Raw genomic sequence first — 17,025 nt, 5'->3', positions numbered from 1 at the left:
ATCTAAACAATTAAAAAAAGAGAAACAAATAAACAAAATCACTAAGAAAAAGGGTCCATGTGTTTGAGAGACTCTAACATGTGATCCAATCATTGACTCTCTCATTGGAACAGCTGATTGAGAGAAATCATCAGTATCAACATTTGAAGACTCGAAATTGTAATTAATTAATTGCGATGAAAAAAGCGAGACAAAATTATATGATTGTTTTTAAGAAAAAAACAGCAATTGGAAAATTTTAATGCGAAAGTCATTTTTTCCCAGAAAGATTTGTTTAGATAGTTAATTGTGTTGGCTGAAATTGATTTACGTTAAGTTTGAATGTTTATCCAGTTTTTTTTTGTTTGATTAATTATCGATTGAAATCAATTGTTGTTACTATTATTGTTGTGGTTATGGTGGTGGTTATTATGGTGGCTATTGTGGTGGTTTTTACTGTTTTCTCTATTATTATTAGAATTAGAGTTATTATTGTTATTGTTGTTGTTTCGGTGATAATTTGATCTTCTATTGTCTCTATTTCGCTCTTGTCTTTGACCGTATTCTTGGTAATTCTTGTTCTGATGTTCTTGATTACGATTCTGATAACCAGTTCGTTGTTGTTGTCCAAATGATCCGGTTGATTTAAAGTCCCAAAGTCTTTCATTTTGATCAACCAAATTGGTTACCTTGTCAGCCAATTGTAAAGCTAATCCTTGAGTTCGTGAGGGTTCAGTACGATGCATGATCAGGGTTTGAGTAGGTTCATCAAGAGAAGCCTGAAAAAAAAGGGTAAACAAAAATACAAGAGAGAAAAAAAAAGTTTTGTTTAGAATATTGTGAGAAAATATGGAACATAATTAATCGCTTTAAAGTGTAACTGACCATCAATTCTTCATTGATTATCATTTTTGAAATAATACTATGGACGATGTTTGTTTCCAGGTCAAACATTTCACTGAGAGTTGACAGCGAGATGACATCGTAAACATGGCTGTAGGTGAATAAATAAGCACGAAGAGATTCCTCTCGAATCTTTTGGACCAACATGTTTCGTACTTTATCAGCCTGATAGAATAGATTCCAAACTTTGGTGTTCATTTTATCATTGATGATAAAATCTCTACATGCTTTCCAATTACCAACTCTCATTGCCTTTGAAGCAGCAACAACGTGCTCTCTCATTGACTCAGGTAAACCAACTAATGGTTGCTCTTCATTTTTCCTCAATTGATTGTAAAACGAACGAGAAATGACCTTTTTTCGTACACTAAATTCATTCGCAGCCACATCGGGTATTTCCAAAAGCATCGCTGAAACCAAATAGACACATTCAATTAACTCTAAGTTAATGTGCTTATGGAATGGTAACAATCGACGTTTCTCCATTTTCTCTTGTTCGGGAGTTCGCTCTTGCGGTTTGGGTAATAACCCTTGGGCCAAAAGTTCTTTGGCACGTCCGAAAAATTGAATATCCAATAGGTCTTGATGAGCATCTCGAATGTTACCATGTCGAAATGCACATAATCCAAGTTGAACTAAGGCTCGATTATAAATGATTTGTAAAGGTATATCGGCTTTTTGAATATTATGCTGAAGTTGAGACATAAGCATAAGATCACGAGCTTCAAACCAATTGTCATGAAGAGCATGATGATAGATGTGACATAAAATTGCCTGAGTTCTCAACCTATCGGTTGTATCTTTAGCGTAGATAAATTTGCAAAGTCGATCAATAACTTCAAGACTTGTCTCTCCAATTTCAGCTTCTTCAGGTTTAATCTCTTCTGTTTCACCAGGAGCAGTTTCTTTTTTCTCTTCTTCTTGTTTAACTTCAGAATCAGAATCACCATTGACAAGATTTCCATTCTTCTGTTTTGCTTGGATTTGCTCTCGCTTTTTGAATACAAGTGGATCAAATTTAAAGTAAAGATGATCAATTCTCAAAATGTAGGCTCGACACAATTCAGAAGATGTACCTTTCTGATGGGCTTCAAGGTAAGTTTGAAGTCTCTCAATGATTGTGCAAATATTTTTCTCATCTTTTAACCTTTCAATATAATCAGGTGAATGAGGATCAACCGCTTGAAGAAGTTTGGTAAATTCTTCGTCCATTTTTTCAACAAGGGTTAGTGCACATCCATGAACACGGTAAGAGGGAAGAGAGAAACTTTCAGATTCTTCAGCGATATTTTCACTAACAACAATCTCTGGATTCTCTAATAGAATATCGAACAATGCATTGGCAAATTTAAGACATTTCTGCCAATTTTCCGACTTCATACAAGGTGAGACATTGGGATTGTATTCAAAGAGAGCAGCGATAATACCGAGGATAATTTTAGTGTCCATTGCAGGGCCCAATTTATGGAAAGCACAAATTTCCAGTAATTCAACAAGCATTTCAATCTGATCACTACGATGGATCCTTTTTTTACCTCTCATGGCAAGAATTTCAAGTAATTTCTTGATAACTGATTGATGATTTACTTCTCATCTTTACTGAACATTTTCGGCTTCTCACCTAGAATACCACCTCTTGATACCTCTTTCCATCTTCCCTCATCTTGTTCCTCTTCATCTCCATACATACGCTGTTTACGATTATCACCTGAGAATTGGTAAGAAAAATTTGGAAAATTTAAATTGATCCTTGATTAAATTGAATATCAAAGGGAAGAGAAATTTAAATTACCTTCTTTGGGTTTTCTTCTTCGTTTAGCAGGTCCTTTGGTTTTGTCGATATCTCTTTCGAAAACATTTTAGCCCGATTGCCACCATACTTTTCGTCATCACTAGAAAGTGAACTGTCATCAGAATCACCTTGCCAGTAAGTCGTCACTCTCATCGTCATCTTCATCATCCTTAGCAGCTTTGAGTTCCTCCTTGGCTTCATCTTTCATATCCTTTTCCGAGGGTTTTTTAAGAAAATTCATTTGATCATCATCAGAATCACTTTCATCTGTTTCCTCTTCTTCAGATTCTTCCTCTTTGTCATCATCAATTGGATTTTCTTTATATTTGTTAATCTCGTTTTCAAAGTCTTTGTTATACTTTTTCAACTTTTGTCTTAAAGTGGCCAAAGATTTGGAATTTTGTTTGGACATAGTTTTACGACCTTCTCTATCCTCCCATGTTTCATGGACAAATTGTTCCAATTCAACCAAACACTTCAAATAGAAAGCTGGTATCTTGTTGTTTTCATCTCTTTCAATGACCAGTTTAGCTTTTTGAAAGGCACGAGTCAAATTTTCAAATCCACTGAGCATTTTTGAAATATCCTTGATCTTTTTGTGATTCCTGATTTGCCTGATGATTGTATTAAGCTCTTCATACCGTTTTTCCTTAGCAGTACGAACAACTCGCTTTGACTCTTCCTCTTCATCACTAACAGGGAAAGCTCTGTAAAGATTGAGAACAAAGAAATAAAATTGATAAGCAAACCAGAGAGAGAGAGAGAGAAAACAAAATGCCGGCTCAGGCAAAAAAAGAGATAACCAAATGTTTTCCTATACACAAATACTAATACACTAAACTAAATACTCTGCAAAAGCCCACAGAAAACTAGCCCATAGAATATATATAAAAACATATTCAATCAATTTAACAAATTAACTAAAAACAAAACCAAATTACAAGATGATTTTAAGATGAAGAAGCAAAAATAAAATCTAATTAAAGACAACATGGTGAACCCATTCAATGAATGTACTTACGAGGTAACAGCCAACGGACGGGATGGTAAAATATCTGATTCGGCCTCCGAAGACTCAGTCTCCGAGTCGGAGACTCCTTTGAAGAAACGACCACTCATGATGAAATTGTTTAATCAAAACAATTAGAATAAACACAATTAAATTAATTAAATTAATTAGATTAAAAAACAAAACGTATTGTCACAAATTCTGAAAAATTTTTTTTCTCACGTGTACATTTAGGGAACGTCTCATAATAATCAATCTTTTTAGTTCTAAATTTAAATTGGAAAAATTAATTAATTGTTGATAGAGTTTCATTTGATTAATGGAAAATTATTTAATTATACAAATTGCAATTTAAATTGTATCAAAAATATAGCAATGGAAAATTTCAGGAGAAATAGATTGTTGTATTAATATTAATTTCGAGTTTGTTGTTGTTGTTTTGTTTTTCATCGAAAAAATGACAAAATTAATTAATTTTTATAATTGATTTAAGATTTAACTTAATTGACGTGAAAATTGTTTCAATCTCTATGAGATGAAGGAAATCTTCATATCGTAAATTGTAATAATTGTTTTGATCGTCGTTGATTGTGATTGATTTTTTCATGATGAGGAAAATTGGAAACTAATTGTACAGGAAGTTAAATTGATGATTAATCAGACAATTTATATTGTGATGATGAACAAAATGATGTCCAAATTTCCTCATTAAGGTGATTATCGTAATGATTCATATGAATGATGGTAGATCACAATTGATTCCAGTTCCAAACTCTCTCTTTCTCTCTCTTTCCATGTCAAGTAATTAAATTTTTCTGAAGTAGTTAATCATTGAACCAGTTTCAAGATCCAGTTTTATATTCAATTAGCCAAATTGTACAATCATCAGCAACTTGAATGATTTAAGTAAATGAATTGAAGTAAACAAAATACATCAAGAGTAAAGTAAATTTTGTTTGTCAATAGTAGTTAACCATAGCAATAAATTTGAACTAAATAAATTTGATTGTTAAGGAAGGAGAGAGAGAGAGAAAAAACTTGATTAAGATATCACAGTTTGCAATTTTATCCTAATTGTTCAAGTTAATCGTTAAACTTTTCCTTTACTAATTGAGTGGTGAATTATTGTATCGTCCAGACAAGAACTGATTCTTGGAATTGTCTACTTGTATATTTGAGATCAAAATCAGGGAGAAAAGTTTTAAACCCAGCGGAAGAATTGGTTCCAAATAGGTCGATAACATTACGATTGAGAAGACGTAAACATTGATGAGTAAATCGATCTAAAAATTTCATGTAACTGGGACGTAAATGAGATGGACAAATAACAGCGACATAAAACAATTGAGAACAGGCAAGAGCGTAAGTTAAACATATAATTGTTTCCGAGTGTTTAATTTTACCGGTGGAAACATTTTCCCAGAAAAGTGTTTCCATCATTTTCCAGAAAATGTATTGAGCAATTGTTTTACTTGGATATAAGGCCATCGACGATCCAGCAATCATACCGGCCACAGTTCCGTGCCAGTGTTTAGATGAATTGTCCCACCATCGTAAAAGACAACTACAAGCTTTGAAGGTTGATGAAAAGAGACCCAAGAAAAGGCCAAAGTTGATATTTTTCCGATCTTTAAGACCTTTGGTTAAACTTGACATTGAGGTTAATGATGATGGTGATCGTAAGATTGTCGGTATGATTGAGATTCCAGTCCAACCGATGAGAAATCGTTGGAGAAAAGTGGTAATTGAATAGCGAAGACAAGAAGATGAATGAGGACAAGATGGATGATTTTTAAAGAGAAATGAAGATAATCCATTGACAGTTTTAACAAGTAGAGAACGAATTGAATTTGATTTGGAAAGTTTATCATTGCAACCAGAATTTATTCGAGATGATGAAAGAGTTGATTTTGTAGAATCAAATTTTTCCTCACATTTTTCATCACTTTTACGTTCAATTGTTAACGGTTTGTTTCGAGCCAATTCATCTTTACCAATGATTGATTTAAGAATTGTTGAGATCATGTCATGTCCAATACCATTTTTCTTGATAAAATAAACCAGAATTCCAGTGCTTAATGCAAATAAAACAACTTCACCATTTTTGATTGGTTTGATAATACGATTGAAACTGCGATTGAGAATAAAGTTTCAGCAGCAATATTAGCGACATAAAAGGCCAATGGTCCTCTTCGAGATGGTTTCTCAAGGTGTATCGCCATGTAACTACCAATAATTGAGGGAACATGACCAATTAGTGAGAGATAAAGTTTACCCAAGGATCTGTAGCTGAAGCAAAATAGACAGAGAACTGCGAAAGCATTAAAACCAAGGAATGTTGATGAACGTAAAATTGATTTAACTGTTTCCCGGAACGATTTATAATCATAACGACGAGCCAACAATTGACCAAACAGGTAAACACCAGTGTACATTTTAAGTCCTTCAAAAAAAACCGAACCACCAATGTCAAGAGCTGCACGGGAACAAAATGGTGTCCAAGTATGTCCAACCTCGTAACAATTAAACTGTAAAACCATATCAGGAAAAGGTAACAATTTACTAAGTATCGAAGGCATTTTCAAACAATTCCAATGAAACAACAACAAAAAATAATAAACTTTAAGCAATAAAACAACGACAAAAAGAGAGGAATCCAAAGTTGACAAAACCAATTTGTCAAATCTCAATCAAATTGAAGATTCCAAATTTAGATGATGAATTGAAAGGATAAGATGAGAAAATACTTGATGAGTAATTAGTAACTTTAGAAGATCAGGTAAATCATCTAGGGACATCAATTAAATTGATGGAAAAAAAAGAGGAAAAATTAACAATAGAAAAACAAGTTAATTGAGTAAATTAACTCTCAATTCCGAGAACATGAAACAGGCAAGATGAGAAATAAATAGAGAAAAGGTTACAAGAAGATCACAATCGGCGATACTGAGAAAATGATGACGATGAACACAATTGCGAGACTAAATCACAATTTAGATTGTATGTTTACAATAGAACACAATTAAACAAAAATTAAAAAGAGAATCAAATGAAAATGGAAACGATGAAAGAGAAGGAGAAAAAAAAACAATGAATCAAATATTGGCTAGAGAAAGAGAGTAGCCACCATTTTCTCATCAACAATAATTCAACTCCAATCATCTAACTAATCATTTAACACACACAAATCATTTTCCATTCTTTATCGGGATTTTGATTATTTAATCATCGAAACTGGAACCCGTTAGACAAGAGTGGACAGGCCATTTTGATCCAACACACGGAGAGAGACCAGGACGTTAACTCCTTAACCTAAATAAAAGAGAACTTAAAATAGTTTCTCTCTCTCTCTTTCTCTCTCACCAATTTCTCTTTTTGTTTCATTTTTTTCTTCTTCTTCTTCTTCTATTTCATCTTCATCATCATCTTTCCATCAATCAACTTATTGGAAAGATAAATAAGAATAATTGAGTAAATAAAAGAACTTGATAACAACAACAGTTGGAAAAAAATTTTCTTTTCTTTTAATTGAAAACGAAAATTAAAAAAACCTCTAAGCCGAATTATCAGCCGATAATAGAAAAGAAAAGAAAAGGCTTAGCCGAAAAAAGAAACTCACATGGCTTAGATTTAGTTTGTTCCAAAAGTAAACAAATTGTTAATTTTATTTTCTTCCTCTTTTTCATTATTTTCCTTGCCGATTTAATTAACTCAATTATTTTATTCTATTCTAGTTTTGGAATATTTTTTTATCGCAATTGTATCAACTAATTGTGTCTTAATTTAATCTATTGATTTGTCTGGATGGTGCTAATCCTTTAGGAGGTTAAATTGACTTTTGACAACATCGACACAGAGACAACTGTAATTTAGTTTAAATTATTGGTCAATATTTTATCACAATGTCATTGGAGAAAACATCTTGTGAAGGTAATTAGTGTTCTTTTTTTTTTGTTAATTTAAATTCTATTCTATTTTATTTGACTCTTTTTTCTTCTATTATTTCGTTGTTTTCTTTTTAGATTTGAAGGCGTTTGAAAGAAGATTACAAGAGATTGTCAATGGTATGAATTCGGATACGAGAAAATATCGATTAGCTTTAGCTTTTACAACTGCTTTCACTACTTATGGAGCTTTCCAATGGTTAACTGATCCATTAACTTCAAGAATCTCATTGTTACAATCACTGCTAAATCATCCTTTCTTCACAATTAATGCCATCATATTGATACTCTTATTTGCTCTTACTAGTATTCATAAGAAAGTCATCTCACCTCAAGTGTAAGTATCATTTTTAACCGTTAATCGGATTAAATGATTTGAAATTGATTATCCTTAATTATTGTCATTTGTTTTCTTTTGATTGTCCATAGGATAATGGCAAGAGCTCGTCAAGTTTTGTCTGATTTTAACATGACCTGCGATGATCATGGTCGACTTGTTTTAAAGCCAAGACCGAAACCCAAATTATGGTAAATGTAATGTGAAAATATGTATACAGTTAATTAAAGGAAAAATTTATTATTTTCTCAGTACACACTTGATTAATTTTAACAATTTATAGAAAATGAAAGATGATTAGCAAAAGGAATTGTTTATTCCTCAGCCTTGGCACAATCTTCACAAGTTTCAGTCTTGAGACAATCAATTGAATCTCAAATCAGAGAAAAGAGAGTTTTGATCGTTAATTTCTCTGATTAATCGAAAATTTTGTCGACAAAAAATAATTACAATCGGATTAAAGAGAAGATCATTTGCCAAGAAATCAGATTGATTAAAGAAAAATCAAAATAACGACCAAGAATCACAAAAATAAATTAGGTGAAAGAACTCATCAAATTAGGTAAACATTAATTGTTTGGACAAAAAAAAACTCGATTAAATGTAAATCTCGTGACAATTTAAGTAAATCTAAAGTAGGATTAATTTTTTCTCTATCTTTTGGACACTAGAAACAATATTTTCATTGGGATAACGGGAAAGTGTTTTCAATTTTTCTTTAATTGTTTCCACCGCTTGAACACCAAATAATCCAGAGTAAAGTGTTTCCGGTGAGGCCACTTTATTAATCGTTGGAAGATGAGTGTGTTTAATTGAACGTCGAAAAACAGATTCAACCAGATTACTGATAAATGAACATAATCTTATTAAAATTTCCTCATCAGTTGTTGGAATTAGTAAATTGTAAAGGTTAACCGGACATCTAGCAGCCAACAGGTAAACAATTGAATTTTGATTACATGAAAGATTAACCAAAATTTTAAGAGATTGTAATTGAACACGAGTACAACCCTTTTCAATGAGAACAATTAATTCATTTAGATGATCAAGAAAATCGATATGATTAGAATCACGATGAGCTAAATTGGCAAGTGCAATTAATGACCAAGTTAATTGTAAATGTGATGCAGTTTTCAATTTATCCATTAATGGAATGATAAATGGTCTCATTAATTCTTGTGATCGTTCACCGTTTGCCAAATTACCGATCGCTTGAGTTGTCGAGGCAATTACGGCCGGAATTGTACTAGAATTAAGTAAATGTAATAACATAACTAAACAACCGGAATCACAGATTACATTGATATTTGGTGTGAAAACCGCACAATCAGCAATCACCGTTAGTGTTTTAACCAGAACCTCATCATCATCACACATTAATAACATCCCAAGGACACTGGCCTCTTGTTGGGATAAATTGGGATTCTTTTGACCAAACAATTTGTCCAATATTTTCTTATAATTAATCATTTCTATTTCACTTGGTGGTTTAATTATTGGTCCATCAATCAAATGGTCACCTTGGTGTAAATGATTGTTATTGTCTTTTGATAAATTGTCAACCGATCGGCTCAAACTATTTTCCTTAGATAAATTGTTCGGACTTCGGCATCTTGGTGAATTTCTCGGTGTATTATGGGAACTTAAACTGGTACCATTGGTGGTAATTGATTGAATTCGACCTGGTGATCTAAAGATAACATTATTTGCCGTTGATTGTAGATTAAGCTCCTTGATACGATCTTGGATTGTTTTAGCCCATGGACCCCACATTTCGGGAGGTAATTTGTACCATCTTTTGTCCTCTTTAATGGGAACCGAAACTTCCGTTTGAACACATTGACTTGACTTTCGGCCATTTTTATTATTGTTATTATTGTTATTCGTAGACGATGATTGATCCTTTGAAGGTGAGAAGACATTACGAAGAACCGATAAGCTAAAGTAAGCGAATCCAGCAAATAATGCTGAACATACAACTACTTTTTTCGCATTATCATGTAGATCCATTTTCGATATGAAATAGTTACAGGAAACCAAATACAATTAAAAGAAAGTAAATTACAACCGATAAACAATTGAAATGGTTAATCTTATCCACAGAATTTAATGACATCATTGTTGTATCTGTCCAGTGGTTTCGCTTCAAAGATGAGATTCAAAGTAAATTCAGTTTCAGTCAAATAATCATCCAAATAGAATATGAAACAATTAAAGATGAGAGGTAATATTGAAGATGAAAAATTAATCCACAATTAGAAGAACAGGGATAACAAGATCAATTAAATTGTAGAATTTTTTTAAATGAGATCAGAAAAACATCCAGAGTAATATAGAAAAAGAAAAAAAGAAAACACGTTCTTTTTGGTGGATCACTTTGGTTTCTTTTCTTTGGAACTAATCTAATTGTCGATTAATTTAATCTTAATTAGAATCCAATGGTTTAAAGGTGAAGTTAAATTGTTTTGGAAAAAAAAAATTATTCTAAAATAATAATTCACAATTTAGAAAATAACAAATCACCTTTTCAAAGAGACAATGTTATTGTTTTTGTTTTCTGGTTTATCCAAGACAATTAGTATCAATTAACTAACTAAATGTTTAATTATTGTGGACACTGAATTAGTTGAACTGATAATAAACATGGTGATGGTGATAATTGATGATAATTAGTTAAATGATTAGAGGTGAACACTGAGCTAAATGGAAATGTTTTCATTTCTTCTTGGTTGTTTTTCCTACTAAGAGAATTTAATTTTCTCTTTCTATTTTTTTTTCTTCTCTTTCTTTTTTTCTCTTTCTCTTTTTGTCTCATTTAAAATCTAATGGAAGAAATAAAATTAACCTTGTTGTCTAATTATTTCTTATTATTAGCAAATCCACAGCATAATTCATGGTCGATTGCAAACAATCAATAAAAAATTAAGTGTGAAAAAGAAAAGGGTAAATCAACAATTCCTTTGATGTAACTTGTTGTTAAATCTAATTGAACACAAACAATCAGTTGATCATTTTGGATCAACATGGAAATTAGTTGATTACGAGAATTTTTTTTTCTCTTCATTCTTAACCAATGATGAGAAAATTAAATTTCTAACTTGATAAGTGTTTCTATTATTGGTAATTGTTTTGTTGCCCGAAAAATCAAAATTCAATTTGGTCGGTTTGGTTAACTACGAAAGTGAAACATTGCCAATTGATTGAGTTTACTGAAGATGAAATCAATTCTTTAATTGTTAGGATGGATTAAATTGTTGGAGATGTTTAAATTGATCCTGGATAAGTGAAGACAATTTAAGAAAGATAGATTGAGTAGATTCAAGTTAATTAACCAGGAGGCCATGACATTTGCCTTCCACCAATAACATGGACATGAAGATGGTAAACCGATTGAGCTCCCTGAATAGAATAGAAAAGCAAATCAAAAAAGAATAGAATTTAGAACAATAGAAAGACAATTAACATGCAATTTAGAGTAGAATTAATTAACTAACCTCAACACCATCATTGATTACAATTCGGAAACCTTTTTCCAAACCTTCTTGCTTAGCAACTTTCCGAGCAACAATCAACAGATGACCAAGAAGCTATAGAAAAGCACAAAAGAAAACAATTAGTCAATTTGTCGCCATTTTCCAAAAATCACCAACAGAATTAATCAATTGTCTACTTACTTGTTCATCTTCATCCTCTGATTTAGACAATTGACTGATTCTCTTTTTAGGAATAACCAGAAAATGTTTAGGTCCACAAGGACTAATATCATTGAAAGCTACACACTGAGAACAAAAAAAAAAGGAAAAAGAAAACACCAAAGAGAACAATTAAAAAGAGTAAATTGCTGGTAATTAATTTAATTCTTCTTACCTGATCATCTTCATAGATGAAATTAGTTGGTATTTCTTTCCTCAGTATCTTACCGAAAATTGTATCTTCTTGATTATCGGCCGATGATTGTTGAGCTTTTTTCACTTCCTCACTCATGTTTCTTTGTTTGAGACAAAACGACAACTGAACCAACCGTTTCCTATGCAACCAATTTAAAGCTTCTGAATCTTTGGTAACCAACTGTAAACAAATCTCACCTTAAATTTAAATCATTCTAATTGATTAGTGATTAAAATTATCTACTTACCTTGTGAACATTAAATCTACTTGATTTGTTAACATCCAAATTAACTAAACTGTGATAGTGTTGATTGTATTTTCCAATGTTATTGTTACAATGCCGACGGAATAAATAATTACTCAAGGTAATTAAATTTCTCATATTTTCCTCTCACCTTTTAATTGTTTACACTATTTATAGATGTAAATTCACTTTAATAACAATCAATTGACTTCCAATTCTTGTTTATTAATTTAAATTTAATTCTCTTTCTCTCTCTCTCTCTTATTTAGATTTGAAAGACAACAAGAAGGAGATTGAGATACAAACAGAAATGAAGACCATATGATTTGGATTGATAATCATAATTATCTACATTTAGATTATTTTATTGGATTGGATTAAATATATTCTTTGGACAATTTGAATGATCAAGCAGCACCCAAGAGGTAAGCTAATTGTAGGCTACCATGGAGAGTGAAATTGTCCCATTGTTGTTGACAGAATTGAACTCGTTCTCGATCAACTTTACCGAAATCGGCGACATTCAAGATCATCGCTGATTCATCGGAGTCTAAAGTTTTCCATTCGGTTCCACCAACACTTGGAGGTTTACTGTAATGATGAGAAAGAAAAACGATAATATCAAGAGGAAAATATCAGCATTATCGTAATAATAATATCGTTTTCGTAACTTGGTGAAACTTACCCGAATTCAGCAAAATGAGCCCAAATTTTCATGACCTGTGAACTTAAATCTCTTTCAGATTGGGTAGCATTAGGGTCAAGGAAAGGAAACCAAAGACGAACGGGATTTCACCGGCATGACAAGTTCCCATCCATGAACTTGCATCACAGGGAGGAAACATCGTCGATTTGGCCTTTTGTGTATGATAATATCCGAATACTTTACCACTTTGCTGACCATTTTTGGCAAATTTAAGGCCAAACATATAAGTTGGACAAAGTAAAGCGGTATCACTATAAGCCTTTTCCAATTGTGACCTTAAAAAGGCGGAATCACTGGTTGGTGGGCCGAAATAAAGTTCACGGAAATAATCAAGAGATTCTTGTTTGAAAGTTAACGCTAAATAACCAAGAGCAGTTTGATAATCCATTGGTGAAGGATCAACTGGATTAAACAGTTTGGCGTCAAGTTTGGCCATGAAAATGGAAAATTCATTTTTCTCAGTACCAACCAATAGATCAACCGAATCATCGTATAAACCTTGATCGAAAGCTTCGTTTACAGTGAAGGGAAGAAAATCATCTCCGTAAACCCAACGGAATCTAAGTAAACCATCAGATTGATTGTCAATAATTTGGTACCGATAAGCCTTGTAAACAGGTCAGAATATCGTGAGATGAGGCACATGAGGTTCGATTAAGAACTGACCAAGCATTGCCAATGAAGAAACTTGGATCATCGACTGGATTGTAAATCGTTCCTGATTCGAGAATTGCTCGTTTGAACAGACCTTTGGTCAGTGGGGACAAGATATGAGCCGAAACTGACATGGAACCAGCAGATTCACCAAAAATGGTCACTTGATTAGGATCACCGCCAAATTTTGCGATATTTTCTCGAACCCATTGCATGGCCATAAGTTGATCTCGAAGTCCAATATTGACGGAATCCTTGGTTCGCCTGCACCGAAATACATGAAACCAAAAGCATTAAGACGATAATTATGGGTCACCAGGATCACATCTTCGAAAGGTACCATTGAAGGCCAGGATAGAATTCATTGCCCGAACCCATGGTCAAAGCACCGCCATGTATCCAGAAAAGAACAGGTCGTTTTCGAGTTGCCGATGAATTAAATGTGGACTGGTAACATAGACATTAAGGAAGAGACAATCTTCATTTGTTTCTTCAGGTTTAATATGTTCACTTCGTTGTGGACACGAAGCACCATAATTAGTTACCGATCTCACTTCGGTCCAGGGTCAACTTTTTCCGGTGATTGGAATCGTAATGATTTGATCGGTGGTTTAGCATAAGGAACACCAAGAAAATGAGCGACTTTGATTCCGTTAAAATCAACAAATTTGCCTTGAACGGGACCACTTGAGATCGATACGATTGGTGTTAAATCATTGGCACTAATTAGTGTCCAAAGAAAACACGAGAAAATAACAAACAACATATTTAGTCAACAATTAACTCGTAACTTATTCAAGTTCAATTTAATTCAATGTGATCTCAGCAATTAACTTACGTTTATATATCCAATCTGTTTTTTCACTGATTTTCTGATTAACTATCGTTAATTTTTCTGTGTCAATTAGATATTGGTTATTAATTTGTATCAATTGTATTCCCATTATCATCTTTGATTGTTATTATTGATTGTATAATTTAATTGATCAACAATTAATTTCAAAGTTGTTGTTTTTTCCCAAACAATCAATTACAATGAAAACCTTTCCGTCAATTGGATTCAATGATTAGATTGGATTTTCATTGATTAGCTAAACACAATTAAGTGATATTGGTTCAACTGGAGCTTGAAAACCTAAATAATGAAATTTAAATTAATTGGTTAGAGCACAAGAACTGAGATTATCTAATCATAAATTAATTAATCTAATTGCTTTTAAAAACAAAACATAAAATTCAATTTTCATTGGCTTAATTTGTTTAATGGTTTAAGCTTCTGATTTGCATTATATTAAATTGCACTTTTTTCATGTTACAATTAGAATGGATGATTAATAAATTGTTGGAAAAACAGTTGATTGTTTGGTCGTCAATTTAGTGTCATAACGATTGTTCAAGTTAATTGATCTTGATTCCGGCAATGTTATTAATAGTAATCAACCAAGAGTTTTTTACTTCATTTCCAAAGGAAAAGATGATTAACTTTGACGATTTTTTGTTAACAATTAAATTATAGAGATGGTAATTGATGGAGGCTTGATTGTTGTTCGTCCATTAAATTGTTGTCTTCGATAATGTATAATAACATGTTTGGATCAAATTATTAACTTTAAAGGAAACAATTCGTTAAATGGCTTCAGTTGCAATTTGATAGCAATTTAAGATTATCATTATTAAGGTGATATAAACATGATCCCAATGTAGTTGTGGTGGTTAATTTGATTTGTTTATGGTTGAGTGATAAATATGAGAGTTAAACTGGAATCATTACAATCATCAGAAGTAATGTTTTTTTTATCCTAGAAATTGGTTTAATCATCAAACAAGATGATGATGATTTTTGTATCCCCATCCAAAGGCACAGGTAATAATGATTTTCTTTTGGAGGTAAATGTAATTTCAACGATTAAGTCGCTTTGGTTAATTCATTTTTTAACATGGAATTTGGAGTAGCCATGATGAAGCAATCGATTAGTTGAACGGAGAATTGATCGAATTGGGTAAATACTTTAAATATGGAATATATGTGTTTCCTTATGTGATTGAAGGAGAAAAAAAAATGTAATAACAAGAACATGATCTCATATCTTTCTGGAGAAAACAACAAAAGTCAGACAGCTCATCAGGAAATGGAATAGTGGAAGATTCAGAAAAATGATTCAGGTGAGATTGGTAAATTGATTGACAATTCCAAAGTTAAATGACGATGATTATCAAAGATACAACAGGTTGTTCAACAGGTGGAAATCGATGAGCTCGAAATGGGATAATTTTGGTCTTTTCTTTTTCAATAAGTTTCAGGATCAGAGTTTATCGGGTGGCCATTAGTCTAAACATTTCGCCTTTCAAGGCAACTATATGATGACGAATGAGAGAGAAGTGTTAATTAGAGGTGTGTTTTGATAAATATTGAGATAAGATTCTCTCTCTCTCTTTCTGAAGGATATAAATATATGAACATGAAATGAGATTGGAGTTGAATTTGATGCCAGGTCTAAGCTGGTGAGAATCCACCAGCTTGGAATCTCATGTCATCTTGATTAGCTTTCTGTCCAATCAGTATTACACCATAAATTGCAGTGGTTCCGAGAGCACAAAAGAAGCCAAAGAAAAAGAATGGTCCATAACAGCCAAATAGACAAGGTAAAATGGCTAATCCCGCGTAGGTGACAACTTTAATCCACAAAGGTTTTGCCTCGAAAAATGCTGTAATAGGTTGAGCGAAACGGATGAAAGAGACAAAAGCAGGAGCCTCGATAGAAAGGACAACAATTGCTCCGAAAACAAGTGAAAGTCCAGTAGGTACACAGGCAATAAAAGAGAAAAGACTGAGAGAGGTAATTATCCCAAAGACAACTTGGAGTAACGACAAACCAGTAACAATTTGATTTCTCCAAGAAACGACCCACCATTCAGCAGGTACTCCTTGTTGACTTTCTGATCCCATCATGATGATACCAAGGACAAAAGAGTAAAACAATACAACAGGTCAAGTAGAATAGTTTTAATAATTTAGGTCCGTGGGGCAAAAAAAAATAGAAAACAGGATCAGGTTTAAATTCTCAATAAATGTTCCAAAGAGAAAAAAACTGAGAGTTGGCAGTTGATGGAATTTTTGGTAGAAGAGAAGCAAAAACAAATAGAATTTCTCTTGCAAATTGATTTATTGAAGAATTTACAAGTGAAATAGGAGAATTCCAATCCAGATGGAGAAGCAAGAAATTCAGTGATGATTCAGGGAGATAATTGCAATATAGAATTAATTATAAACAGAGCAAAATTACAACGCCTTTGCAAAGGGAACTGAAGATGAGTAACAAACTGGAAGATTTGACAATTAAACCACTTGCATTACACATTCACAACAAGGAAAATCTCAAGGTTATGATGATCTTTTCAAATGATAAAAATAAATTTCTCAATAATCATCAAACCAGGAAGAAAAAGCCTACAAAAAAAATTAATTACTAACGAAAACAAATCAACTAAATTAATTTAAATTGAGAAAATAAAAAAATAAAGTTTCCAATTGTTCCAACGTTAACCAAAAGAACCACCAGAGGAGTAAC

The 17,025-nt window shown here is 32.4% G+C and overlaps 6 protein-coding genes and 1 pseudogene across 6 annotated transcripts; 1 reads left to right on the top strand and 6 right to left on the bottom strand.

Moving 5' to 3' along the window:
- Positions 1-204: 204 nt before the first annotated feature.
- LOC128397631 (eukaryotic translation initiation factor 3 subunit C-like) lies at positions 205-3,911 on the bottom strand. The gene is given in 7 exon segments (XM_053358368.1): positions 205-758; positions 865-2,474; positions 2,477-2,590; positions 2,675-2,743; positions 2,746-2,813; positions 2,815-3,381; positions 3,696-3,911. Coding segments are annotated over 7 exon segments (2,919 nt in total). The 5' UTR covers positions 3,794-3,911; the 3' UTR covers positions 205-365.
- A 132-nt stretch (positions 3,912-4,043) lies between these two features.
- On the bottom strand, positions 4,044-6,315 carry LOC128397632 (transmembrane protein 135-like). The gene is given in 2 exon segments (XM_053358370.1): positions 4,044-5,812; positions 5,815-6,315. Coding segments are annotated over 2 exon segments (1,455 nt in total). The 5' UTR covers positions 6,263-6,315; the 3' UTR covers positions 4,044-4,805.
- A 1,034-nt stretch (positions 6,316-7,349) lies between these two features.
- On the top strand, positions 7,350-8,218 carry LOC128397630 (nuclear envelope phosphatase-regulatory subunit 1-like). The gene is made up of 3 exons (XM_053358367.1): positions 7,350-7,613; positions 7,706-7,964; positions 8,057-8,218. The coding sequence occupies exons 1-3, from the start codon at positions 7,586-7,588 to the stop codon at positions 8,157-8,159; spliced, it is 390 nt and encodes a 129-aa protein (XP_053214342.1). The 5' UTR covers positions 7,350-7,585; the 3' UTR covers positions 8,160-8,218.
- On the bottom strand, positions 8,180-11,012 carry LOC128397626 (uncharacterized). The gene has a single exon (XM_053358364.1). The coding sequence runs from the start codon at positions 9,972-9,974 to the stop codon at positions 8,595-8,597; it is 1,380 nt and encodes a 459-aa protein (XP_053214339.1). The 5' UTR covers positions 9,975-11,012; the 3' UTR covers positions 8,180-8,594.
- Positions 11,013-11,164: 152 nt separating this feature from the next.
- Positions 11,165-12,382, bottom strand: LOC128397627 (adenosine 5'-monophosphoramidase HINT1-like). Its single transcript, XM_053358365.1, has 5 exons — positions 12,100-12,382; positions 11,832-12,032; positions 11,639-11,743; positions 11,459-11,551; positions 11,165-11,363 (listed from the first exon to the last, which is right to left on the bottom strand). Exons 1-5 carry the CDS (start codon positions 12,232-12,234, stop codon positions 11,292-11,294), a joined length of 606 nt encoding a protein of 201 aa, XP_053214340.1. The 5' UTR covers positions 12,235-12,382; the 3' UTR covers positions 11,165-11,291.
- A 45-nt stretch (positions 12,383-12,427) lies between these two features.
- On the bottom strand, positions 12,428-14,390 carry LOC128397625 (cholinesterase-like; annotated as a pseudogene).
- A 296-nt stretch (positions 14,391-14,686) lies between these two features.
- LOC128397629 (calcium channel flower-like) lies at positions 14,687-16,959 on the bottom strand. Its single transcript, XM_053358366.1, has one exon. It carries the CDS (start codon positions 16,404-16,406, stop codon positions 15,951-15,953), a length of 456 nt encoding a protein of 151 aa, XP_053214341.1. The 5' UTR covers positions 16,407-16,959; the 3' UTR covers positions 14,687-15,950.
- Positions 16,960-17,025: the final 66 nt, after the last annotated feature.

The sequence above is a fragment of the Panonychus citri genome, unplaced genomic scaffold (genome assembly GCF_014898815.1).
Source record: "Panonychus citri isolate SS breed McGregor unplaced genomic scaffold, ASM1489881v1 Contig00034, whole genome shotgun sequence".
Lineage (NCBI taxonomy): Eukaryota > Metazoa > Arthropoda > Arachnida > Trombidiformes > Tetranychidae > Panonychus > Panonychus citri.
The sequence above is the reverse complement of the archived record's forward strand: the minus strand, read 5'-3'. Positions and strand labels throughout refer to the sequence as shown.